Here is a 25,848-nt window from a genome sequence, read left to right as displayed (position 1 = left end):
CCTACGTGTTACCCTGACCTAGTACAAAGCAGCAGAGGTCTTGAGGATGAGGTTGACTCTTAAGTGGTAAATTCTTAGAAAGTTTGATTGTATGGTGGTGGTGTTATAATAAAGAAATTCATACCATATAGTTAATTTCAATTCTATACAGTATTTCAGATAAGATGTAGTTTCAATCAGCTGTTGTAAAATTGGAGCCTCACTGAGGTTGTTGTCCTATTTGCAATTCTTATGTGTGGTTAGAACGACTGACACGTAACCATGATCATTAATGATGGACTTATAAAGGAATTCTACAGAGAATATTTTTAGTAACAGCATACTTTTCTGATACTGTAATCGAGTTTTCATGTTTCAAAGCTGACTTCACTTTTTAAGAAGATTTTAATTCTGCTCTTTTCAGGTATGCAGTATAGTAAATTATTATGGAAATATCGGTGGCATATTTTTTTCCCTGCCTGATTGCCATCCTTTATGACTTGGGGAACTCACAAGGGAATTGTTATGCACATATTGTGGCATGTAGATTCCAAGAGTGAGATTCTAGGGTAATCAGTTCCGTTTTTTATTTTATCAATCACGGTCCTGGCAGGAGACAGATGGCAGTAACTGAGGGAGTTTGATAAAAGACTAGTCTGCAGTGGTGGGCAGGGACACAAGAAACCAGCAAGGGATGGTACACTCCCCGGGGGCATGGGAATGGCAGGCTGCGCCAGGGGACTTACATCCCCCCTAGGTCTGAAGAATAAAGGAAAGGGAGAAAGTAGCTGAGCATATGGGTGCTTAGTAGGGCCATGGCCTTTAGTAGCAGGATGCAGCTAACTTGCTCCAGCCCAGAGGGAAGGGAGCCAGGGAAGAAATCCCCTGCCCTTCCTCTCCTGTCCTCCCTTTTCTCACTGGAGCCTCCCTTTGGTGGAATCGGACTGGCAGCCAGTGGGTAAGAGGGCCTATAGCAGCATCCACAAATGTAGTCTCTTTGAGCTGGGAGCAGGAGGGAGGCGGGTAGAGAGTGACCCTGGGGGTAGGTGGAATATATCCAGCCCACTGCATCATACAGGATGGGGAGGACCAGCCACCGTTGCAGTGCTACTCAAGTGCCTTGAATGTCTAGTAGGTTTATATGCTTAGCCCGGGCACACACAGGATGAATGGGACTCCTGGTGGGCAAGTGGATCACGATGGGAGGTTTTTTAATATCTAAAGGGTCTTTCTTTAATTAAAAAGCCTAAACAGAACCCAAAATTCTTTTCGGCTGGGTTCTGACAGTCTTTATTTTCAAGCATTTCATAATTACTTTCCCGTCATTGGAAGATGATACAAAAATCAGGGAGATCCCCGCCAAGAGCTTCCCTTCCTCACAGGGCCATCTTTGGGAATGAAGACGACAGAGCTGGCCTCTCTGAGCAGTGGGCACCTTCACAGTTCTAATTATATATATGAAGAGCCTCTCCGTGCTGGGTGACTCTTGGGTGCTACCATCTGGATTCACCAAGGCTTGATGATCAGAGTAAACTTTTTTTTTTTTTTTTAAACATAGTAAGAAGGCTGCACACCGTCTCAGAGGATACTGCAAGCTGTTAAGTTGTCCTTAGGGCTATCACATGGGGGAAGAAAGTACTACTGAAATAGAGGCACTATTTTGTTGTTATTGTTGCTTTGGGAAACAGCTGCTCAGCCGGAAACCCCCCAAAACAACATTTCTCTGCGTTGTCTTCAAAGGTTGATAATAGAGCCTTATTTTAGGCTCCTCCAAAATGTTTGTGGAAGATAATATGAGCCCTTCCACACACTTCTAGAAGGGCCCTCCTATATGCACTTGTAAGTACTTATTATGTACCTATTAGGGCTTATCAGAAGTGTAAATCACATCCTTATTATGGTGTGTGGACCCCACAGGCCCTGTAGACCCTTAGGACTGTCTTTGTTTGGCTAAATATTTGCCAAAAAATGATATTGGGCTCTAGCTCTATCCTACTCATTTTGGAAGAATCTGTCCATCAAACCAAAGCCCTTTCTCTGCTTATTCCCTTTAAAAATTTCTCTAAAACAGCACACAGTTTTGGTAATTCTATTGAAATGAATTCAGAAACCTTGGGTCCCACTCGTGGGGGAGAATGTAAGCATTGGAACATATGTATACAAGTTGTCCCACTTTGTAGGATTCTGTTTATCTTGGTACAGCCCTTTATGCAGATGTGGGAACCCTCTGAACCCTCTGAAACACACATATTACTAGAAGGCTGGATTTTCTCACAGAGGCAGTCCAAAAGACCCAGGTTTGAGTCCTGGCTCTGCCTCTTGCCAGTTGTGATCAAGGGCAAGCCCCTGTCCTTTCAGAGACTGTTTTTGTGGCTATACATGGACTTAATAATCTCAGATTTCTTCATCTAGTTGTTTAGGGCCACCTGAGATATTTGATCACCCTTTGTGCAATACAAACAGAAAGGTGATGTTTTCTCCACAGATGGCCACATGCCAGCAACACAAATATAAATTTGTAATCCTGACAACAGTAGTAACTTTTGACTTTGGTTTTTGTCTGCAATGAATGATTAAAGAAAATGTGTATGTGTGTGTGTGTGTGTGTGTGTGTGTGTATGTATGTATGTGTGCGTGTGTGTTCATGTGAGAAAGCATTTGTACGAAACTTCCATTTAAGGATGTACATTACTTAGTACAGTGGATGATCCAAAAATTATTTGTGATTTGACTTGGAAATGTGTGATATGGTTTTTATTGCAGCTGTCTACCTATCTAATGGTGTCTCTTGTGGATGTGTTTTGGTGGTGAGGCTACAGGTTCCCGTGTCAAACTGCTTGCATATAATCTGAGGCAAGTTAACCTGTCTATACCTTAATTTTCTTATCTACAGGGTCATAATTACTACCTTCCTTCTAGGTTTGTTGGGTGAATTAAATGAAATAATACACATAAAATGCTTGGGATGGTGCTTGGCACATGGTCACTTCTTAATTAATGGTAATGGTATTGTTGCTGCTGCTGCTACTAGTAATAGTAAAATACCCTGAGTTCCAAGCTGGACTGGCATTTCGGCTAGGTGACCTAGCAATATACTGAATGAGTTAAAAATTTCTTGTGTATGAAATTTCCGTGGAAAATCAAGGCCTGGCTGCTTTTGGAAATTTTAATCAGTGATTGAAGCATGCTCTGGGAGTATGGTTGGTGAGTGTCCCTGTGTATTCCTGGTCAAGGCACTTAGCTTCCCTGCCCCACCCCTCCCCCAGAGGGAGATGGGCGTATTGACTGAAGGAATCCCTCTTGAGGTCCAGGCCAGGACTGATGACGTGGTGGTCAGAGAGCACTTATACACTGTCAGACGAGATGCACAGTGGAAAGTGTTTATTAAGCTGGGGATCTTTTCTCCTATGCTTCACAATCAGGTTATTCTTAACCCTTGGCCAGGTTTCTCTTGGACAGCCCTCTTGTTGGCTCTCATGTCCCCCTGTGTGATTGTCAGTTATGAGTGACCTGGAGGAGCTTCTGGTTGACTCCCTGGAGGACCATTCTTTGTGGCCTGGGCCTCAGGTTGCAGGGAGACCTCAGGTGAGCCAAGAAGTATCCAGAAACAGGTGTGCTGTCCCAGGTATCCCTATGGCCCTTTAGATCTTCTTGGTCATTGTGCTTGTAGCCCAGGTGAGTCCCCCTAGTGACCAGTGTTCAGTTTTGATACCAAAACTCAGCAGTCTGTGGAATAAATATGCAAATGCTGAGTCGGCCACCCCTACTTTTTGACCTCCCAGGACTACAATTTGTGAGCAAGATATGATGATGGGATTGAGCAATGTGCCTCTTAAATACTCTGCAACAGGCCTCCAGCAACTAGCGTGGTGCTGAGAGGGGGTCTCCAGGCAGCTGACTGGCCTGGGGTGCCATGCCCATCTGCGTGGCACTGGGGCAGCAGGGGCTCAGGCTTCACCCAGGGGCTGGCCAACTCCCTTCCATTTTCCCTCAGCCCCTTTTACCCATTACTCACAGGATTACCTCATTCTCTGTCTTCACCTCCCTTCCCCTCTCTCCCTTCTGCTGTCTGGGGGTGCCTAGCCCTTGCTAAGGCCTGTTCCCTTTGCAGCTCTGGACTACCCAGCTCTCACCTGGTGCAGTTTTCTTTAATGCTCCCCTTTCCCCTTCCGGTGCCGTGGTGCTTTGTCCATGTCTTAACTAGCACTTACAAGAATTTTAAAGGAGTCGCTCACACGTACAGTGTTATTTGGTCCTTGCAATTTCTCCCATTTGGGTCAGGGGTGGTTTCTGATTCATCTTTGTAGCACGGAGCCACAGCGTCAGGGGTGCAGTCTGGGCTTGAACACCATTTGTTGAAAAGGTCTCCTTAGCTGTTGGAATACTTGTGCTAGAGTTTAGAGGCACTGTCAAGGCAGTTCGTCCGTGGAAGTGGGATGAGTTGGTTAGCAAGATGCTGTGGCTAAAAGCCGGATTCACAGCCCAGGAACACCCAGGAAGGGCTCCTGTTGACCATCAGGGAGGGTGGATGACTGGTTGGTCCCAGGGCCTATGGCCACTCCTTAAAAAACAAACAACTCGGTATCTTATGTCTTACTGAAGGTGGGAGAGGGTGTTATGATCATTAAATAAACAAGTAAAAAGGCTGTAACTGTGAAGCTCTCCGGCCTAGTACATACACACTGTGACTATAACTTTTACCTGGCCAGGTACTTTCAACAACTTTTAGTTATGGAAGTAAGGCGATCAAATTATATGTGTCAGTTAGATAAGATCATATTGGAACATTTAAAAATAGATGAGTAACTACGGACAACCAGAAGATAAAGTGGCACTAGGTGGGCCAGTTGTCATCCATCCAAGGGTGGCCGAGTGTTCAGACCAACCAAGGGCAGCTGAGTGTTCAGACCCATGCGTGCCTGTATTATCCTCCATAAAACCTTACTGCGTCCTCTGTCCTTTGCAGCACGTGAGTCCCCTTGAAGAACGTAGAGCTACCAGGAGGAGTGCAGCTTCAGTCCAGAGCCGGAGCTGGCTGTCAGCTCCCCGCCCCCACCCCCTTCATGTATGTGTTTATAGTATGTTATAGTCCTTTACTGGGTCTGGAACTTTTAAAAAACTGCTTTTTATTTATGCCAGTGGAATGAAGGGTGAATTTTACCTTCTTTCATATCTACTAGCTTTGTCAGTTTGCCTTTTAAACTAAAAAAAGAAGGCAATTTTGTATGTGTCTTTTATTCTATCATTTATCCTCTTTATAATTTGCTTATGAATTTTTAACTTAAAATTGTGGGTATGATAACAAATGACTTATAAAAAAAAAAAAAAGAGGAATGTATTCACATTCCAGACAACTTTATCACATCATTGTACATTACTGTTTCATATCGGGTGACAAATAAAACCTAAATTTGCATGTCTTTGTTTCTATAATAAAGTTTTTAGCAGTTACATTGACATGTAGAATTTATCCATATATCCTATGTGTGTATGTGAGTATATGGTTTGCTGCCACACAAATATCTTAAATTCATTTGACTAGTAGTTTGACTCTTTGAAGTGGAATAGAATGGTACAAATATTAAAAGTATCTGTATATGTTAAAAAAAAACAAAAAAAACAAAAAACAACCCAACAAAAAAACCCAAGCTTTTTATTCTTCCCATGTGTTTTGCACATATTTTATTTTTTAAAAAACCCTTATGTCTGTTCTCTTTCTCAGCCTATCTAGGAAATACTGGGAGGTTTCAGATAAGACAGAGTAGTTGACCCTTATTTGCTCAAAGTCCTCCAAAGACATAGTGGTAAAACTAATTTGGGAAAATCCTAAGATTTAGTAGGATTTATCTACTGTTTTTAAACAGTGATTTTTAAAGATACCAGTTCTTTGGCCTTCTGACTTTGAGTAGGAGGTATGTATGCGTGCACGCATGCGTGTGTGTGTGTGTGTGTTTCCTTCATTAGAACTTAGTGTAGAGTTTGACAGTTTTTATAAGTAAGTATGTTCTGGCAATCATTTTATTACTGATTTTGTTAGCCTAGTAGCTCTTGACTGCTTTGGGCAGTTGGAGAACAGTAGTCTAGGGAGTACAAAAAAAAAAACTCCTTTCCACCCAAACAAACACTAGATCTGCCAGCCTTCATGAGATGACATGCTTTAGATGTGCACTTCCTACAGCCCCCCCCCCCCACTGTGGAAATGACACTGATCGTTGGTGGAGAGTGGGGCTGTATCAAATAGTGAGTAACGGAGGTAAGACCCCTGCAAAGCAGACGCTCAGGTAAATTCAGATAAACTGGTCTGCTTTTGTAGTTCCCAACCCCACACAACTCCACCGCAGCAGGTTTCTCATGGAGATTAAATTGGTTATAAGCAAATCTTGGCGTCATTTTGGTTTTATTTATGTGTTCATGCAAAGAGATTATTGACTCTTCTTATAACACACATGCACACACACATTCTGTCCAACTTCTGTACTGTAGGTGAAGCATTAAGAGTCCTTATCATTGTACCACATGCCTGAGAGAATTCCTTCCACAACTGTCCCACCCGTGTTCTCTGGCCCCCATATCCATAGACACTCAGTGAACAGAGGGGTGTTCAGAGGTGTCCATGGTGCGCTTCTGAGAGCTGAGGGGCGTTAGAATCATCACAGAGATCACGTATCTGAATATGGTACAAGTGACATTAATTGTGATTTCCATCTTTATAGCTTTTAGAGCACATCTGTAAAATAATGGCAAGACTGTTGCAGGAGTGGAGACAATTTCTGTATCTGATATTTAGAGGACATGTTAGTGAGTTCGCAATAGTCTGTGACTGGGATGATGACAGGGAACTGGCACGGTCTGCATGGTGGTGGGCCCGGCCACCCTGCCTGCAGGGGCTACACCCAGGAGCTGAAGATGCACTGAGGGGTCTATAGGACTGCGGTGTTGGTGACGAAGTTATAATTTCTCTTTTCCATCCCTCCTGCTTTTGAAAAACAAAAATCTATTAGAGAGCAAGGTTGGACATTTGATACACTGTAAACAGTTGTTAGGGTAATTTTTTTAATCTTTCACTCACGCATGGAGTAATTGTCTCTTTTGTTATGGGAGTGAACAATGACATATCTAGAAAAAAATTCTTTATAATCAGTCTTTTTTCCTCTCTTTCTTCTTTCATGTAGTTGGCTAATCCTCAGATAGTTTTCTTAAGACTTTGACATTTAAAAATTACCCCTGATGTCTTTAGACAATAAATGATAGAATTTTAAACCACAAAGGGCCATTAGGAATCACTGGCTCAACATTTAGTTGTGGTTCTCTCTCATGTATTTTGAAGCTAAGGCCATGATGTCATGGTTATTTGCTAGAATAACTTCCTCTGTTTTATTTGTTTTTTTCCCCAATATCACCTAACTTCTACTGTGACTTCCTTTGACAGAGAGGAAAACTGAATGGATTAATTGCCTTTTACACACTGGGTATGGTGTTCGGTGCATTGTGTACATTAGCATCATATTTAAGCCCAACGTAGCTTTTGGAGAAGATAGTGTTATCTGTAACACACAGATGAAGAAACATGAGTCTGAGAAGACAGGTGGTTTTTCCCCAGTAACACAGCAGCCTAGCACTGGAGACAGGAACCATAGAGGTGGATCCCCTTGTTGCTGGGAGCTGTGCGTGAGGATGTTTTCTGGAATGTTCTTGGAGAAGGCCCTGGCATTGCTCCCGGCCGCTCTCGTGGGCATACCGGCATGAGTGAGTTTGTAGCATTTGCCTCTCACCGTCTGGAAGGACAGCCTGAAGCCGAGGAGCGAGGCCCCACGCGGGGTGAGGAGGGAGGGTGAGGCGGCTGTGAGGGGACCCGTCGCTGGGGGCTGGGGGGCTGCAGGCGGTGTCCCGGCAGGAGCAGGCGGTGGCTCCTCCTTTGCAGGCTCGTCTTTCTCCTCGGCTGTGGCCAGCTGTTGCAACCCTTTCTGGTTGGTTATTGTTTCTCCTCCCCTGGGGGTTCTGCACTGGGAGAGGACAGGCCTGCCTTCATGTCATGGTGCCCTACACCTCCTGCTCTGCTGGCTCTTCACAAGTGGTATTAAGTGATTGCTTAAAAATGACGCCCGACAAGCCTTTCGTTAGGCCCAGGGAAGTTTGAGTGGTTGGTGGCCCACTGAAGTATGCATTCGGGCCTTGCTGTGGCTCTCAGGGTATCAGCTCTGTCCACCCGTCCCCCAGATCCCCATTCCTCTCCTCCTCCAGCCTTCCAGTTCTTCCTGCCTCTCTCCTTCCCTCCTCCTTTAAGGCCAGCTTGGTCCTGAGATGCTAAGGAGATAGCCAGCAGGGCGGGCAGAATCACAGGGCCAGGGGGAGGGGGCTGTCCAAGGAGCCCCCAGGGAATTAGCTAGGTGGGTCTCCATAGTGAAACAAGACCAGACTCTTCCAGAACACTTCAAGCCTGCCTTCCAGGTCCTGGGAAAATTCTGAGCATGTTGGGCAAAATGGCAACTTGATAAAAAACGTCAACTCTACTGCCCTCTCTCTAGATAACTACAAGTATCTTCTGGTGATGAGTGAGTGGACCTTACGAGTTCCATTTTCCACCGTGAGCCCAGGGATTCCTGAGAGAACAGTGGCCTCGCGGACCCTCCGCTTATCGAAGGCCAGCTCGTTCTGCCCATCGCTAACTCTGCACTGCAGCTTTGCTGAGTCAGGCCTCTCCCCTCACCCCAGTGTGGCACAGAGGCAGGACCTCTCTTCCTCAAGGAAGGAGGTGGCAGGTTGTGGGCTCTCAGGGGCAGGGACCTCCCTTAGGAGGCTGTGGATTGCCCTGTGGTCCTGGGCACCCAGGGGGCCTCAATGCATGAAGATGTGACACAAAGCAAGTGGCTTCCTCAAAGCCACATGTCCTTCCCAGCATCACCCCGGGGGCCAGTTCTTGGCTTTGTTTCGCTTTGTTCTGTTTTGATCCTTTTCATTTCTGCCTCCAACTTCAGGCATCTGATACAAAATGCTTCCTTTGGATCAAGGAAAGTAACGTTGGACAATGGAAAATAAATCACCATGTGCAATTTTTTTAGATGAAATTTGCATCCTTTCACATTTGACAAGCACCTGCTCCATCAGGGAGGGGACTGCGTGTTTTGGAACTTAGTGTCAGGGAAAGCTGGGTGCTTAATATTTTTGTTACCATCATAATAACGAAAGCTAGTGCTTGTTGAGCGTTAGAATGTGCCAAGCACAGTATTATCTCATTTAATCCTCACAAGAGTCCCGTGAAGCAGGTTTTAGTGAATCACTACAATTTGATAGATGGGGGAACTGAAGCTCAGAGCAGTGAAATATTTTGCCCAAGGTCACACAGCAGGGAAATTGGAACAAGACTCAGACCCAGATCTTTCTGACTCCCGTGTCCATGTCAACCGAATAAGGACTGCCCTTTGAAAGCACAATAATGTGTTTTTCATTGACCTCACAGATGCATGGTGCTGACCCAGGACAGAGCGACGGCAGTGTTGATAAGCTGGGAAGGAGAAGGAGAAATGAGGCCCATGTATACTAATTAATCTATATTAACACGTTCTCAGAGCATAGAATGATGGCCCTGTGAGCTAATTTAGTCAGACCACCTAATTTACAGGTGCGGAGACTGAGACTCAGACAGGGAGCGTGGACTGCATGTGCACAGTGATGCAGAAGGCAGTGATTCGATGGTAGGTGCGGCCCAGCAAATAATGTGTTCTTATTACTGATGGGATTACGCCCTCCAGTCTGTGTCTGCACCTCCTCCCTCCCCCCATGGCCCCCGTTCCCACTTGACTTAGGTCATTATCAGCATCCTCTTCACAATCCCACAGGACCCAGCCCAGATCTCTTAGTCCCTAAGAACCCCTTACCTCGTTTCTTAGGTTCCCAAAACTACAGAAGCTTTGAGTCTGAACCCTGGGTACAAGTAGAGGGGCTACAGGGCAGGGGACAGTAAGCTGCAGACTATGTTTTTATAAATAAAGCCTTACTGAAGCACAGCCATGTTTACTTGTTTACATCTATGGTTGCCTTTGTGCTACGATGGCCAAATTGTTGGAAGAGAGGCCATATGACCCACGAAGACTAAAACATTTACTCTGGCCTTTAAGAAAAAGTTTACTAACCCCTACTGTAGAGGAACCAGTTGATGTTACACCTCTAGAACCAGACCACCTCAGATCTACCTTTCTGCGTTCACGAGCTTTTGCTGTAAAGGTTGGGGTCAGTATAGCAGTGGGAAGGGAGGTGGCCTATATCCAGTAATTCTTTCAAGTACCTTAATCAGTAGATCTTTGTAGAAAGACAGTCTCTAAGGTTATATGTTTAAAAGAGTGCTGGATTTTCCCCTTCTCTCAATCTTCCACCTAGTTAGTTGCTCACACCAAACATTGATTTTTCTCTTTTCTTTACCTGCCACTTCTAATCCATCGCCAGGTTGAACTGGTCCTCCAGAATACATTTTGAAGCTGAATACATTTTCTCCATCTCCTCTGCTGCCCCCTGACCCAGTGCCCCATGGTCACCTCGGGCCTGGACTGCTGCATCAGCTCCCAACACATCTCTGCAGGTCCTCTTGCCACTTCCGACCCACTCGTAGTTCACACAGCAGCAGCTTCCTCCCTTCTAACTCATCACTCTCTTTATTTGCTTCTCATCAGGTGTTACAGTATGTCTAATCTTGTTTATTTATTTCCTTATTTATGCACTGTCTTCTTTCCTTCCAGAATCCAAGCTCCATGGGGCAGTCACCCTTGTGTACTGTTTTGTGTTCACTAACGTGCCTTCATGGAGCCTGGCATGGAGTAGGTACCGTATGAACGAATGAATGAGGGAATGAGCAAATGAATGAGGGTGGGCAGTGTTGGGAGCATCGTCAGACACGGCACATAAGGGACATTGAAAGGTATCACTTCAAGTTCAGGAAGAACACATGCTCACCTCCCTGCTCCATTTGGATGTGGGTCCTGCCTCATCCCCGTTCCCCAAGCACAGCCTCTGGGCATCATGTTGAGATGTCCTCCATCAGTGCCAGCAGAGGGCTTTATCCCTCAGAAGAGGTGAGAAGAAAAGAAAGCACTTGGAAACCATGGTCCTAGACCAGTGTTTGTCAAACTGTCTCGACCCATCTTCCCGGTAGGAAGTGTATGTTACCTTGTGATCAGTATACATGTCCATTACATGTATACACACGTGCAAATTTCACAATACCTTGCTGTACTACAGATATTTTCTGTTCTAGTCTATTTTATTTGGTTCTATTGTGTTCCATTCTGTCCCATTAAAACAATGCTGGCTGGGACTCATTACATTAATTTCATGACCCATTAATGCATCATGGCCCACAGTTTGGAAAACAGTGTTTAAAACATGGTCTTTCCTCAGGAACTTGCAACCTAGTGATGAGCTCCAAAAGTGCAGACCAAACAGTGCCATAGTGCAGGTTCAGGGTGCTGTGGAATGTGGGCAAGATTAATGAGCCTGCAGAGACAGACCTCTGGAGAGGTCTAGATGAAAAATGTTATCTGAAGATGTTAGATTTTAATTTAGCTATCTTTTTCTTTTAACTGTTTTTTACCAATCAGTTCTTTCTACAGTATAGGTTCTTCTTGTTTGTTTCTCCTCTTGTGTATTGATTTTTTTTATTGCTAACAGGGAGTTGTCATTTATTCCCCAGTTGCTTTTTGATTTAAAAAGAAAAATCTGGCCCCATCCATACCTTTTTATTCATTTTCCCACTATTTTTCACATTAGTTTTCTTTGGGGTTGTGAGATATGTGTGTGTGTGTGTGTGTGTAAATATACACACACACACAAACGAAAATCTGTCTATAAATGAAGGTCTTTCTTTGGTTATTATTTTTAATTCCTTAACACTTAATGGTGAATGTTCCTCAGAGTTATTTCCATTTAAAAAACCAACCCCATATTCTTGTCTTCAGATGAGATGCAGCTATTTCTGTGAAAGCCCTGAGTCTTAAACTTATTACACAACTATAATCAAATTACATCCTTCTCATTAAATGTAATTCTTCCTGGCCTAAGAAACATGAGCATTCTATCTTCTGCATATTTCCATTCTATAAGTTTTCAAGTAGACCTTTTTACTATTCCTAACTGTTACACGAAACCAAAGGGAATACTTGAAAATGAGATGCAGCACCAGCCTCTCTCTTGCGTCTTCCAGGCTCTACTGGACACTCTGCACTGTGAGGTCATTGGAGGCATGGACAGCATTCCCATGGGTGTGGCCTGAAGATTTGTTTGGTTTTTTGTTTGTTTCTTTTTCCCCCTTTGGAATGCCAGTAATTCCAAGTATGAGATATATTGAAGTTAGTGTCTGGTCTGTAAAAAACTATCAGCAATTCCAGATCTCTCTTACTGTAAAATGCAGAACTGATCAAGGCAGAAACCATTTCTTATCCAAAGTTTGAGACAGTTTCTTCAGTTAATAAATATTAGGAGGTGGCCACATGCAGTGACCAAGTTTGGAATATAACCATAGTCTGATGGTCACCATCCTAAGACTTGGGCAAAGAAACCTTCTAGCAGCTAGGCTGTTGTGAGTCCTACTGGCTTCCTGAGCAGGGAGAAGACGCAGTAGCCAGTGCATGGGGGTGTGGGATGCGTAGGAGGCAGTCGGGGGACTGATGAAAATAAAGGGGGGCTCTTACAATGTAGAAAAGTTCTTCAAAGTGAATTTGCTAAGTTAAGACCAACAGCATGTATGAGAGACTGTCATTTTATCCTCACTTGCTGCATTCGTTTGCTGGAGGCCCCTCCCATGGCCACTGTTGGAGTTGGAAATAATCAGATTTGATTTAATGAAAGACACTGTACAGCTAGCTCTGTTCTTTTCCTTCTGTCAGAAAGGAGATCTTCACAACACTGACTGCCATTTATTGAGCACCTGTACGTGCAGCCACTGTGCTAGTTGTTTTATTCTGTGCCTTCTCTGGGCATTGCATCCATCTCTAAGGGGGTCTCTGTTTTACCAATGAGGAAGCCAAGACTTTCTGTGGTGCCATGATTTGTGCACAAATCATGCACACGGAAAACATCTGTCTGGCTCCCGACCTCCCGTCTGACTGTTACTCAGCCTGCCTTTCTGCACTGGGATCAGTTACCTGTGAAATGAAATGCACAGTCCTGCGGCTTTATTTCCTTTAGTTTTTAAGTAGTGGTATAGGATAATAAGCAAGATACTTAGGTCAGGATTAGGAGAAACCACATTCTCGGCTTATGGTTATTTTCCTTCATTTCTTTGTCATTTTTTTTTTTTGGTGTAAGATTCAACGGCCCCACCCTGAAAGCCACCTTGACGAAGAAAACAAAAGCCTTTGGTTCCCAGAACTGAGATAATCTCCTTGCAGATATGTTTGGGTTGCACATTGGCCGTGGCCCTCTGTGTAGCTTCAACTGCGCTGTTGCTGATTTGGGGCCTTGTGCAAGCAATCACCAAGGCGGGTCCCGCTGGCTCAGGGCTGCACGGGGGGCCTTTGATGGCGTCAGGCCAGACCCCTACCGTGGAGCAGTCTATAGGCTTTGGTGGTTTGTTTTACTTTATCCGAATTTGATAGTTACTGGTCTGCCCCCTCGTCCCTGACTCCTCTCCACTCCTTAGCTTTGGCCTTCTACAATAAAGTGTGCTGCACAGCTTTTTTCCAAAGGAAAGGATGGAGGTTCCAGGGCAGATTATTGGGTGGCCTGCCTGCTTCACTTGGAAAGTGTCAGTCCCCCTGAACTACTAATCTGGGCTTATAGGGACATTGAGTTTTCCAAAGTTGACATTTTTCAGGCCTTTAAATATCTGGATGATTAAATTGGGAACTTTGATGTTTAGCATACACAGGTCGGCCTGACCTGGGGGTGGGTGACTAGGGTGGTCAGAGGTTCCAGCCCCTGATTTTTTGCTTTGGGCAATTTCTCTATTCTCTGTGTACCAGGAAGAGTTAATTCCACTTGCAGTGCTGTCTGATGTTGTTGATAGTCAAGTATTAATGGGCATTATTTTAATGAGTCGAATAAACTCTTTGGTGAAGCGATGACTGAAATACAGATTTTGAAAAACTTTAAAGATTTTAGAAATAACTTATATTTAGTGTTCCTTCAGTGGGATTTTCTTGGACTCCCCTTTCCTCCCAAGTTAGTTAAACAGTTTCTTGTTTGCCTTCTAAATGTTGGAGAACACCATGAATCTTCCTGTAGTATGATAGTTAAAAACTGTGTTTCAGAAGGGAGTCTATTGGCAAAAAGCATAGGGTGGGCACGGGTTTATGTAACTTCACTTCTTTTCTCTCCAAATCAGTAAATATTTACAAATGACCTTACCAAACAGTTTAGATACGTTCGGTCACTTGAAAGCCTGCAGAGGGCGGCGGCAGTGGGCCTCAGAGGAAGGATTTAGATTGTTTTTTTTTTTCAATGTGTGTCCATAGACCAAATTCCTCCAACCCACAGTGGGCCTCAGAGGATGTCTCCCTCTCTCCATGGAACAGTTTTAGAAAATTTGCATATTAGAGTTTGACTTCTAAAGATATAACTCTTAAGTGCTGAAGCCGATTGCTGTGAACTGAGGAATCCAAAAAATAAATATTGAATTCTGGCGTAGGTTTACCATTACTGCCTGAGTTCTTTTGTTTCTTGGGGAAGATAATTACAGAATTCCATTCCAAGCGTAAATGTTGTTCCTTTGTGTGTAAGTTGGAAAAAACAAGTGGATTACTTTTCTGTTTTTGTATAATGGTACTGATGTGATAAGGTTTAAAAACAGGACTCTAAGTTTTAGAGCAAAGACAGAGTTTTGGTGTCTCAGACTTCTTTTTCATTCAGTGTTTGAAATCTGACAAAGTTAAAGCTCATTTTTAGAAGAGAATACCTGTGTTCTTCAAAGTTGGCATTGAAAAATCAAAGGATTCTCATTTTTCAGGTAGTTCAGATATGAAAATTATAGTGTTTTATCAGCATGATCTGGTAATAACATGTTCATTTCATCTGTCAAACTTATACAAGTAAGATTGAAGGACATTATGTGGTTTTCTGTTAGAGTACAGTATTTAAGGCTGGCAAACAGTCAACAAATAAATGAGAAGCTTTTAAAAATAAATAACTGTGATAATAGCTATGCATTTACTTACTGCAAAATATTTAATACTTCTGTATTAACACTTTCGTATTTTAATTTTCCTTGCAGAGTATTGGGAAAGGGTCGCTGTGGTGCATAGACCCAGAGTATAGACAAAATCTAATTCAGGCTTTGAAAAAGACACCTTATCACCCGTACTCACACGTGTTCAATACACCTCCCAACTCTCCTCAGGCATATCAAAGGTAAGCAATTCAGAATTTTTTTTTTTTTTTTTTTTGTCTGCTGAAATTGTATTATTTTGGCAGAGACAGGCACTGAAACTAATTTAGTAGGCTGTATGAGATTTTTAAAATAACTGCAGATAAATAAGAAAGAAATTAAGTATTATTAGGAGACATATCCATTGTACTTCCTGCAAACCTTACCGCTTCTGCTGTTTCAGAGGAATGTGTTTCCAGAAGGCTCCATGATGGGTAAAATAATGTCTTCCTGGGTAGAAAAATTTACAGAGAAAAGTTGAAAGCTTTGAGGTCTCAATGTGGCATGTTCTGTTGGGATGAAGGTACAGGACGCAGTCGAGCAGGCGGTTCCCACTCCCCACAACCTGGCCAGTCTCTGCTGACAACGTTCAGGGAAAGCTTTCTCCGCTGTTGTCGTTACCAGTCTCCATGTGGACGGTGCTGCTGAGTGATCATTTTGTTGTGGTTACTTGGTGTTTGCCTCTTCAGGGAGAATGGTAGAGAACAATGGGGACTTCTTTTCCTCCTCACATGCGTATTTGGTGACAGTGAGGTCATGGGTACCTTTTGTACAAATATGTAATTGGAGGGGAGGGTAAGTCGCGTGTCATTTTCTTTAAAATCTTATTAATGTTAGATTCTAAAAAGGAGCCGTGTAACACAGAACCAGATTTTAAAATGGATTTTATCTATACACAGTGCTTGGGTTTGAAATGCATCCCTCAACCCTATCCAAAAAAATAAAAAATGTGTAGGAATGTTTCCGTTGTAACCACTCAGTTAAAAGAAATTATCCTTGGACTCTAAGTTTATGTTAATTAGGAATGGCACGATGTCATATATTTCAATAGTTTTATGGTCCACTTTTTTTGCAGATTCTTTTCCTAGTCTGATGTTTGTTCTACAGGAGGGAGCACAAAGTGATCCTCTGAAATAGCATTAATGAAGTTCTTGTGCATCTCGGTTGAGAAGCATTCCATCACAGGCCCTAGACAATCAGTCTTCTGCAAGAGACGGAGACGAACAGCTGGGCTCTCTGAGAAGACTGCTGTATGTCTGCCTTTGCTAGGCGATTAGCGTGATGGTAGCCATAGCAACTGGAGCATCTCCATAGTAACGCGTAGCTGAGACAGGTGCAGTTGCATCACAAGGCTGTTTGTTGCCTGGCAAAAGGACAGGCCATTAGTACTTAGATATACGCTGTTGCCTTAGAAACAAATAACCCTACATAGCAACTACAGTTGGTTTGAAAGGTTTGAAAAAAAAAAATAGTTGTAGCAGCTTTTGTCTGTGTTCATAAAAATCAGTGGAAGCATACTTTATTTGAAATGACAACTTGAGGTCATATAGCTGTAGGAGATAAAATGGGATTTCCAAAGCAGCCCAGCCAACGTTGTAGACATGTCCAGAAGGACACAGAGCCATATGCTTGGTTTTCTCCTCATAGCTGTAGCCACTCCCAAAATGGAAGAGAACTGGGATCAGAGTGGAGAATTGCTGATGTACAGCGTTGGTTGGGGAGGATGTGATGCTAATTATTGAAATATTTCCTGGATTCTCGAGTTTCTTTGTCGTTCTCCTCCCCTGACCCTGCAAACAGCATCAATACCCTTGGCGTGCCTCTCCGGTTTGTACCTCGGAAGTGTTTCATATCCTTTTGCTTCTAGGAAGTTAAGAACATTAGTGTTATTTACTGGGTCATGTCATTGGTTCATTTAGACCAGTATTTTCTTGCCAAATGTGACCCCAAGGGAAACACAGTAATTATTTAATAATTTGAAGGATTATAGCAGAGCTCTGGGGTTTGCAAAGAGGAGTTCTGAGCTGGCCTTAGCTTAATGACTTCATTTGATTTTTAATAGAGGCATAAAAATGCAGACGAACCAGAGCTTTTGTAATGAAAATAATTTCCAAAGGAATAATTCAGGTCCTATGCTGTCACCTGCAGTTCCTTTTCCCCCAGTTGACTGAGGGAAAAAAAGTTTCTGCTTCTACCAACACGGGGGCTTAGATTTCACCTCCATAAAGGTCACTGGATGTGGCGTGAGATGACAGATCAGATTCTAGCTGCCTCTTCTGTGCCTTAACTCTGTGAGAACAAGTCACTTTCTCTCTCTTGAAGACTGTCATCCCTTCATCTGAAAGCTTAGAGTTTGCTTTGATATCCTCTTCTGTGTGAAATTGTACTAAAGCTGCTCAATGCTGGATGATTGTACAATATTTTTATGGCTTACAGTGGTGTGGTATTCAGCTCAATTGTAAGACGTTGGGCCGCTTGTTGACGTGACTTAGGGGAGATGGAAGTGGAACAAAGCAAGTCATTAAACCAGGGACCTGAGATTGCCAAATTGACATGATCTGGCTGGGTCCACTGTGATGCAGGGAATCACCTGTCAGCCTCTTGCAGTACTGCGGTGAGGGGTACCTGGGATGTGCTTGGCTTTCACAGAGCTGGTAGTTAGTGTGCTGAAGAAGATGGTGGTTATACTAGATGGGCGGTTATTGCTAGTACTTGCAGGTGTGCTTGGCAGGTAACACACTGAGCTGAGCTGCAGGTGGCTGGAAACTCTGCAGGGAAAACGAGGCATCTGAAAATACTGCCCCAAAGTTCGTTCACATCCAAATAAAATGCTAAATATTGTGACACATACGTAGACTCATGCCTCTGTTTTCTATTATTCCCTTTCTAAAGGGTGTTTGTTAAGATGTTCCCCTATACCTGCTTTTTTTGATACTGAATTTGTGAATTGCTTTTAATTGGAATGCAGAGCTCAGTGACAATTGTGCTTGTATTCATTTGCTAGGGTCTAGAACAAAGTACTATGATTGTGTGACCTAAATAACCAAAATTTATTGTCTCACAGTTCAGGAGGCTAGGAGTCTGAGATCAGGGGGTCGGTTCCTATTGAGGCTGTGAGGAAGGATCTGTTCCAGTCCTCTCTCCTTGCTTCTGGTGGTTTGCTGGTGATCTTGGGCATTCCTTGGCTTATAGAAGCATCACCCTGATTACTGCCCTCATCTTCATGTGGTTTTTTCCCCCTGTGTGCGTGTCTGTGTCTAGATTTCCCTTTCTTGTAAGCACACACTAGTCATATTGGCTTAGGAGCCCACTACACGCCACTGTGACCTCATTTTACTTAACTCATTACATCTCCAGTGACCCTGTTCCCAAATAAGGTCACATTCTGACTACTGGGGAATAACACTTCAGCATATGAATTTTGGGGGGATACAATTCAAACTATAGCCGCCCTTTTCTTACGTGAGGCATTTTGCTGATGAAGTATAGAGAAGCAGAAAATAGGGAAGTGTTCAAAAAACAAAACAGTGGGGTATGTCCAAGAGACACAGGAGCCAACCTGAAATTGCTCCCATTAGCCAGAGCTGGGAAAATTTGAGCGACAACATAAATAACAGAGTGTTAGATTATAACCCAGAATATAAATAAATATATATGAGTCCATACTGATGTAAATAAATGATGGAATAAATAAATAAGAGAAGGGAGCAATTTTCCTTGCAGAAGAATTCCAAATAATTGACATAGGTATTTCTCCACTCAGGAGGTGGAGGATAACTTTCTATCCCCGGGGTGGCAGCACTTAGTGGCTTACTGCTACAGAGTAGAGTACAGAAATGGGTGGAAAAGGAAGTTTGTAGTGGAAGAACCTGGTAAGCGCTCCTTCCGAGGTGATCAGAGCTGACGTCCTCAGTAATGTGAAGCTGATGGCAAGTGCCTTGAATATGATGTCATGAACCTGACACTTGACCTCTGTGGTCTTCCTCCCCCAAATCCATAACCCTGGTCTGATCATGAGAAAAACATCAAACGGTGGTTTCTGTCCTTCAGGGGAGACATTCTACAAAATACGTGATCAGCACTGCTCAAAGCTGTCAAGGTCATCACAGACAAGGAAAGTCTGAGAAACTGTCACAGACCAGAGGAGGCTAAAGAGACATGATGACTGAACGTGTCATGTGATATCCTAGATGGGGTCCTGGAACAGAACTATGAATACACTTGTGCTATTCAGTAGTAATCTACCAATGTGGGTTCCCTCGTCGTGACAGATGTCCCGTAGTAAGATAAGGTGTTAACATCCAGGGAAACCGAGTGAGGGGTGTGTGGGAACTCTCTGTGTTATTTTGGTAACTTTTCTGTTAAAATCTAAATCAGTCCACAAAACAGACTAATTGAGTTTACCAGTTTTATCAATTTTAAATATCCAAATGGTTCTGGGAGTGAGACGAGTAAAATCACTGCATCACTGAGCGGGTGCCTGACCTACTTTAGGTGTCTCTGTCGACTGTTACTTATGTTTGCAGAGCTGGTTGACAGGGATTCTTGCTTTTACCTCATTCTCTGTAAGATCTGCTGAGCCACATGAGGGGCGTCACTGTGATTTGGGTGCCACAGTTCTTGGAACTTTTATTTTTGTGAAATGGCACTCCAGTGGGCTTTGTGGAGTTCCCACAGCTGAGCTCAGGGAACTTGGGCACACCAAGCCAAATCGGTTTGCTTGAGGCCTCCAAACCTTTGCCAAAGCGACTCTGGCATGTGGCCTTCAGAATCTAGATCTGGAAAGAGGAAAGAGGAAAGAGGGGTGGGGTATATTTGGGTTTCTTGCCTCTGCCCTTTCAGAAAAGTCCAATTAGCTGTTTTAATGTTCATGTTGCCTATGCCCCTCCTTCCTAGACGTGGAAAGGAATCTTCTCTCATTAAAGGATATGCATATTTTTAATGCTTTTGATAGCTGTTGCCAAATTGCCTTCTGATTTTACACTGTTCTAATCTACACTCCTAACAACTTTTTAGGAAATTCCCACTTTCTGACCTGTCTCAATGTCTGATTGTTAAATAAAAAGATAGTTCCCCAGTGGGTGACCTCAACTTTTGTTATTTTGATACTTTACAATGGGGCATTTAAACTTCACAATACTAGGTTAATGCCCTGTAATTAGTAGATACTGCCATAACAATGTTTATGACAACGGGTTGTTTTCAGAAGATATATATGGACTTTATGTAATAGTCTCTCTGGTGTAGGCACCAATCCAAAATCAGTTTACGGAAAAACATTTTAATCCTCTCTCACCATGGGCGGGGGACAGGTTTTACGATGAATCAAATGGTATGGTTTATGGAGAGTTTCCTGGATGAACAGTTTTTAGAGAATGGAAGTTTAATAAAGTATACCTAATTTGGAAGTCAGAGCTAGTATAGTTTTTGTGTTTCCTTGTTAAATCCAAAGCAATCCCAGCATCTTACATACCTCTGGTGTGTGTGTGAAGGATCTGGGCTCTGTAGGATGAAAACACTGATTGAGGGGGCCTGTTGTTCCCCAATGTGCTTTCCAATTTTTGTTAAAAAATCTTCACTCTAAAAATAATGACACCGTATTTTATATTTTCTGTAAAGCATTGTTGGTTAATGTATACAAAGTTAGGAAAATCTACAAGACTTTATGTGATGATCTAGGTCTAAAGATTTGTTTTTTTGGATCACTTTATCTAAAGTTTGCAGAGTCAAAAACATTTCAAGAAAGTTTATTTTTCTCTCTTAAAAAGAAAGAAAATCCCAGACATCTACGCTTATCATTTGATTCTTTACATTTCTCTGCTTCTTCAGAGCAATTTAATGAACCACGAAAAAAATGCATTAATGGCAGCCCCAAAGGTTTTGGCCTTTCAGATATTGAGGTTCGTAATGAAAAGGGCTGATTTTAGTGCTGACTAAGCAAAAGGTTTTATTTTATCCTGCCTGCTGCCCTGTTTATGTGCTTTGTCTTTATAATTTTTTAACTGATTACATAGAGTAATTCCACTAAAGATAGAGATATTGTACAGAGTGGTCATTGTATATTCAAATTAATGAAATCATCAGTTTTTTTTAAATAAGCTTTGCTGAAGGAGTAAGCTGGAGGGATTGCATTGGGAGGAGGTAGGGAAGGTCCCGAGGTGTTTGGGGAAGTCATCCTTTTAGACAGAAGATTAGAAAATCCTTAAAATGTTAAGCTTGTTAACATAACAGTGTTAATTCCTCCGCTCAAAATGCTGAATTTGCACCCAGCAAGGAATAGCTTTTTCACTGTTTGAATAGGATCCAATCTTTTTTAATTTATAAGACATCTTTTATTCTAGTTCTCAAAGTGTTGTGCATTTCGTAGCTGGCAGAAGGGCAAAGCCACAATAAAATCAGTTTTAACTTTCATTGAAGGAGTTTGTTAGATTGTTGTATCATTGCAAGTTTTAATTCAGTCAAGCATAAAGAATGGGAGGATTTAGATTAGTTGCATCATTACTACACTTATATTTACTTATAAGCAACATATTCGATGGAAACTATAAATGGTTTTTTTAATGCCCTTCATATTTAATACATTTATTTGTGTAAGTTTAATTTAAAAGGGTAAGAGGCCTGGCTGATCAGCTCGGTTGGTTAGACCGTGCTGTTGTAACACCAAGGTCAAGGATTCGGATCCCTGTACTGGTCAGTCACCAAAAGAAAATAGGGGGGAGGGAGAGGTAATATGTATCTTGAAGGACTATGTTAAACTGCAACTGTTTGCTTCAAGTAATTTTTTAAAGAATGTTAAATTTTAAAAAATCAATATGAAAGCTTCATTGTGCTCTGTGCTCACTTAATGTGATAAAATAGATATGGGATTGAATGACAAGATTTTGTCATAATAGTACTTACAAATATAAATCTTATTTTGTTAAAAAATTGAAGGGGACGGTTAATAGAAAAGGCTTAAATGGTAGGCGTACACTTTTTAAAAAATACAATGCTCATTGACATATGAGCTTTAAAAATCCATTAGTTGGCTATAATTTTATTTTCATATCAATCATACTATCTATTGACTTTGATGGTATTTTCCGAGTAGGTCTCATAGAATATTTTTGATCTCAGCATTTTGCTTTCAGTACGCTGTCCATTGTATATTTAATTCTCATTCAATTCTATGTTATTTTATTTAAATGGAAAACAGGCCGTGTTATCTTTGAGCACTTATGTACTAGACATAGCTCATGAATATTGTGTCCAGTCATCCAATTTTATCCTGTTTTCACACTCACTTTGAAAGTCCAATGTTTAAGCAGCCAGGCTGATTATCTCTTTCACTCAGGTACTGAGTAAAACTCATGGCTGTGAGAGCCACACAGAGTCACTTTTCTATCTTCCGAACTCTTGCAGTGCCCTCAGTCCCTGGTTTATATTCTAGGAGCGAAGTGTTATGATCTCTTTAAATCTACTACTGATAAATTTCTGTTGATCTGCCTTCTAAAACAAGGGATAACAAAGAGGTTCTGTGTTTCTAATCCCTCAAGGGGAGAAAGTTGAAGCGCTGATGGACCCAGTAGGGGTCAGGGGTCTTTGCCGATTTGCTTAGTATTTATTTGATTCTCCAGATAGCCAGCTGAGGACCTGGCAGATTCCTGATCAGAGCGACTTGGGCATTGTTAGAGGGAGGAAATGTCCCCAAGGTGGGGCAGACCTGCATTCTGCATATTTGTCAAACCTCTCCCCTTCCCAGAGGGGGAGAAGTTGATCTACGTGTTAGAAATATGAAAGAACTGTCAAAAATGCATGAAATCCATGATGTATGATGCAGAACAATAGGTAGTGCTTTCTTTGTTTTGCAGCAATGTACAAATGACAAACTTTTCATCACAATAGAAAATAAAGACTTACCATTGCCATATCTGAGCCTCCCCTTTCTCTTACTTCTGGTTACACTAAATACTTCTGGATTTTATATATTTCAAAAGGAGGGTGATTAAGAAGTAGAGGTGTAATATAATTAGATTGGACAGAAACTCATCATTCATAAAAGATTTGAGGAAGATAGAATGGGAGAAGGATTAGTTTACTCTGAGTATGTCAGCAATGAATTAGGTTGATCAAAAGGTACTGTAGGTAGTCACAGGTCATATTGATAAAAGGTAAGTATTTGAACAAGTGATGTGACGACCAGTAATGCCTAATTTCGGTGTGCAGCAGACCTCTTTCTGGGAAGTTTCTGTCCAGATGGGAGGGGCACTTTGAGATAATCAGGAAGGTGGTCAGTCTGGCAGGGGATGCACATGTTACTGGGGAAGGATTGGGAATGTGTAACCTGGAGAAGAACACCTTCAACAGGTAAATATGCCACCCATCTTCACCATCAGTGAGGAGGGATTGCACCACTGGGCAGAAGTTATAGAAAGATTTGGGCTCAATTTTAGAAGAAAGGTTTCTGCCAGAATAGAATCTAATACTGTGCCATACACATAACAGAAATCTGGGTAAATGCTTGGGTTGATGGGTGGTTGGACAGATGAGGGAGATAAAGGTAGAATGAGCTACCCCTGGGGGTACTGGTCAAGGCTAGACAACCAGCTGCCAGGGTCATCACAAGGAAATTTAACTGTTGCTGGAGAATTGCAAGGTTATTTCTTCCAGCTCTTGAGATGTTCTGTTTCTAAGTCTGTGCAGCTGCCACGACAGTCAAGGGCTGGAATATCCCTCTGTCTCTGTAGCATGGTGTTTGGTGTTCTCCAAGCCCACAGTGTAAGGTGGAAACAAAACATGACAGAAAATATCCATGGTTTTGGTACTCAGAAGTGAGAGGTCAGGCTCTTCCTTTGAAACTAAGTCCAGATTTCAAGACTACAATGGGACTAATTTAGTTACTCTTCATTTGGTGTCATCTAGCGCTTTGATTCATGCCCTACAATTACCTCCCTTGTTTTAGTAACACTTCTTTGCATTTCCTTCCGTGTGAATAAAATTATCGCCGCTGTGTTTTGCCAAGCAGAAGATCATTTCCAAAAGCTGTCCATCAAATCACCCAGACCTCCCCCCTATTGTTTATCCACTGAATTCATGAGAACAACACCCACTCTTCGGATCAGCCTCCCTGGAGGAGCCAGACTGGTGTCTTTCTCCTGCAGAATCACATGTTTTGGGCCAGAGTCTCTGATCCACATTCGTAACCTTTTGTTTCTCTTACGTAAAGTCTGTGTTCCATTATTTGTCAAACCATCTTTGAGACTCTGCCATATATGTGAAAGGTGTGGAAAGAGTGCGAGAAGTATCAGACATTCCATATTAATTGCTAACTACTGCTGATTTTGAAGTCATCTCGAGAAAACATCCGTAAACCACGTGGACACATTTTTTTAACCCTTATCTTTTTAGATTGAGTTGCTTAATCACAGTAGTCCAAGTTGAAACCTGTACACTGTGTGTTTACATTTAAATGGAAAGTTTTGGTCAAAGTCTGTTTACGAGCTGCTTACTCCATCCGTGTCTCTCTAAAAAACTTAGTACTCCCCACCCCGAATACACACTCCCCCTGCAGTTTGGCAAGAATAAAAGTGGATGGGAAAAAACACATCCAGTGGGAAATAGCCAAATTTTAGTAGCTTTTTCTATCATATTTCCTCTCCCCTTCCTCCCCCTCCACTGCCACCTTCTCTTGCTCTGTTTCCCTCTTCCCTATGATTACAGGGCTTCTGAGTGAAAGGGATTTTTTTTATTTTTATTTTTTTTTTACTGTAAGGAGAGCAGTTTCTTATCTAAGATTCTTCTGAATTAGAAATTGTCTCCTATGCTGCTGTTCATTTATATTTAGAAAACTGAGGACTGAGGCACATAGATCTTCCCCCTTCACAAGCTTTCCAGCAGAGTCACCCACTGAGGCAGGGGGCCTTGCCCGGCTTTTCTGAGTTCATCCAGCGTGCGGGCCCCCTGCCTGGCCTTATCTGCACCTGCACTTGCTGTGAAGTGGACCCGAGGTTGGTGGGGTGGATGCAGCAGCTGGAACATCCTCAGGAGGAAGTGACCAGACTGAGGAAACCGAGGAGGCAGAATAAAAGGAAAAGATCTGAAGATCTCAAATTCTCAAAACATGACTCTGGCTTCCCCAGCCTGTCCACTCCCACCCCCCACCCCCCAACTCCCTCAATCCTGCTTCTTAGTAGACCAGGAGTCAGAAACTTGATTCTGGGCCTGTCTCTGATGAGCTTTGGTGCCCTCAGGCAGGTTTCTTCTGCCTCCCCAGCATGTGATGATGCAGGACCTGAGAACCACACTCCTGCCCTGGTGCAGATGGGGTCTACAGGATCTCCAGGCTCCCTCCCAGCTCCCCAGCTCCTGCAGGTCATCCAGCAACACCCCAGGTCCAGAGCAAATCTCAGGAAGTCTCAGAAAGACACCCAGATTAGACCTTGCCTCTGCCGCTCACCAGCTGTGTGACCCTGGACTCTGAGCCCTCTGTTGTCTCAAAGGAGTGGTTTAGGGATGAAATGAAGGAAAACGGTTTATCAGACTGTTAGCATTCGTGCCTGGCCCACAGAAAATCAATGAATTTGATTTCTCTATTCTCACCATTGCCAGACTCTCTTTTCATAATTTTATAGTCTTGTTTGTGCACATACTGATACCAATATGGCCCTTGTATATATGGTTTTGCATCGTAAGGTATCTTTTTATACTTTGTATTCTTTTCTTTGCACCAGATTTAAGGGCCGTGAAAACCAGGCCCCTTT

The 25,848-nt window shown here is 42.7% G+C and overlaps 1 protein-coding gene across 5 annotated transcripts in view; it reads left to right on the top strand.

Annotated features, from left to right (window-relative positions):
* FOXN3 (forkhead box N3) overlaps positions 1-25,848 on the top strand; it is a 387,084-nt gene that overhangs the window by 200,946 nt on the left and 160,290 nt on the right. For all 5 annotated transcript variants that reach the window (XM_063091914.1, XM_063091913.1, XM_063091910.1 and 2 more), the window contains one exon: positions 15,176-15,312. In XM_063091914.1, coding sequence (XP_062947984.1) covers positions 15,176-15,312 — 137 coding nt within the window. The remainder of the gene's footprint in view (positions 1-15,175; positions 15,313-25,848) is intronic.

The sequence above is a fragment of the Cynocephalus volans genome, chromosome 3 (genome assembly GCF_027409185.1).
Source record: "Cynocephalus volans isolate mCynVol1 chromosome 3, mCynVol1.pri, whole genome shotgun sequence".
Classification (NCBI taxonomy): Eukaryota; Metazoa; Chordata; class Mammalia; order Dermoptera; family Cynocephalidae; genus Cynocephalus; species Cynocephalus volans.
The sequence above is the reverse complement of the archived record's forward strand: the minus strand, read 5'-3'. Positions and strand labels throughout refer to the sequence as shown.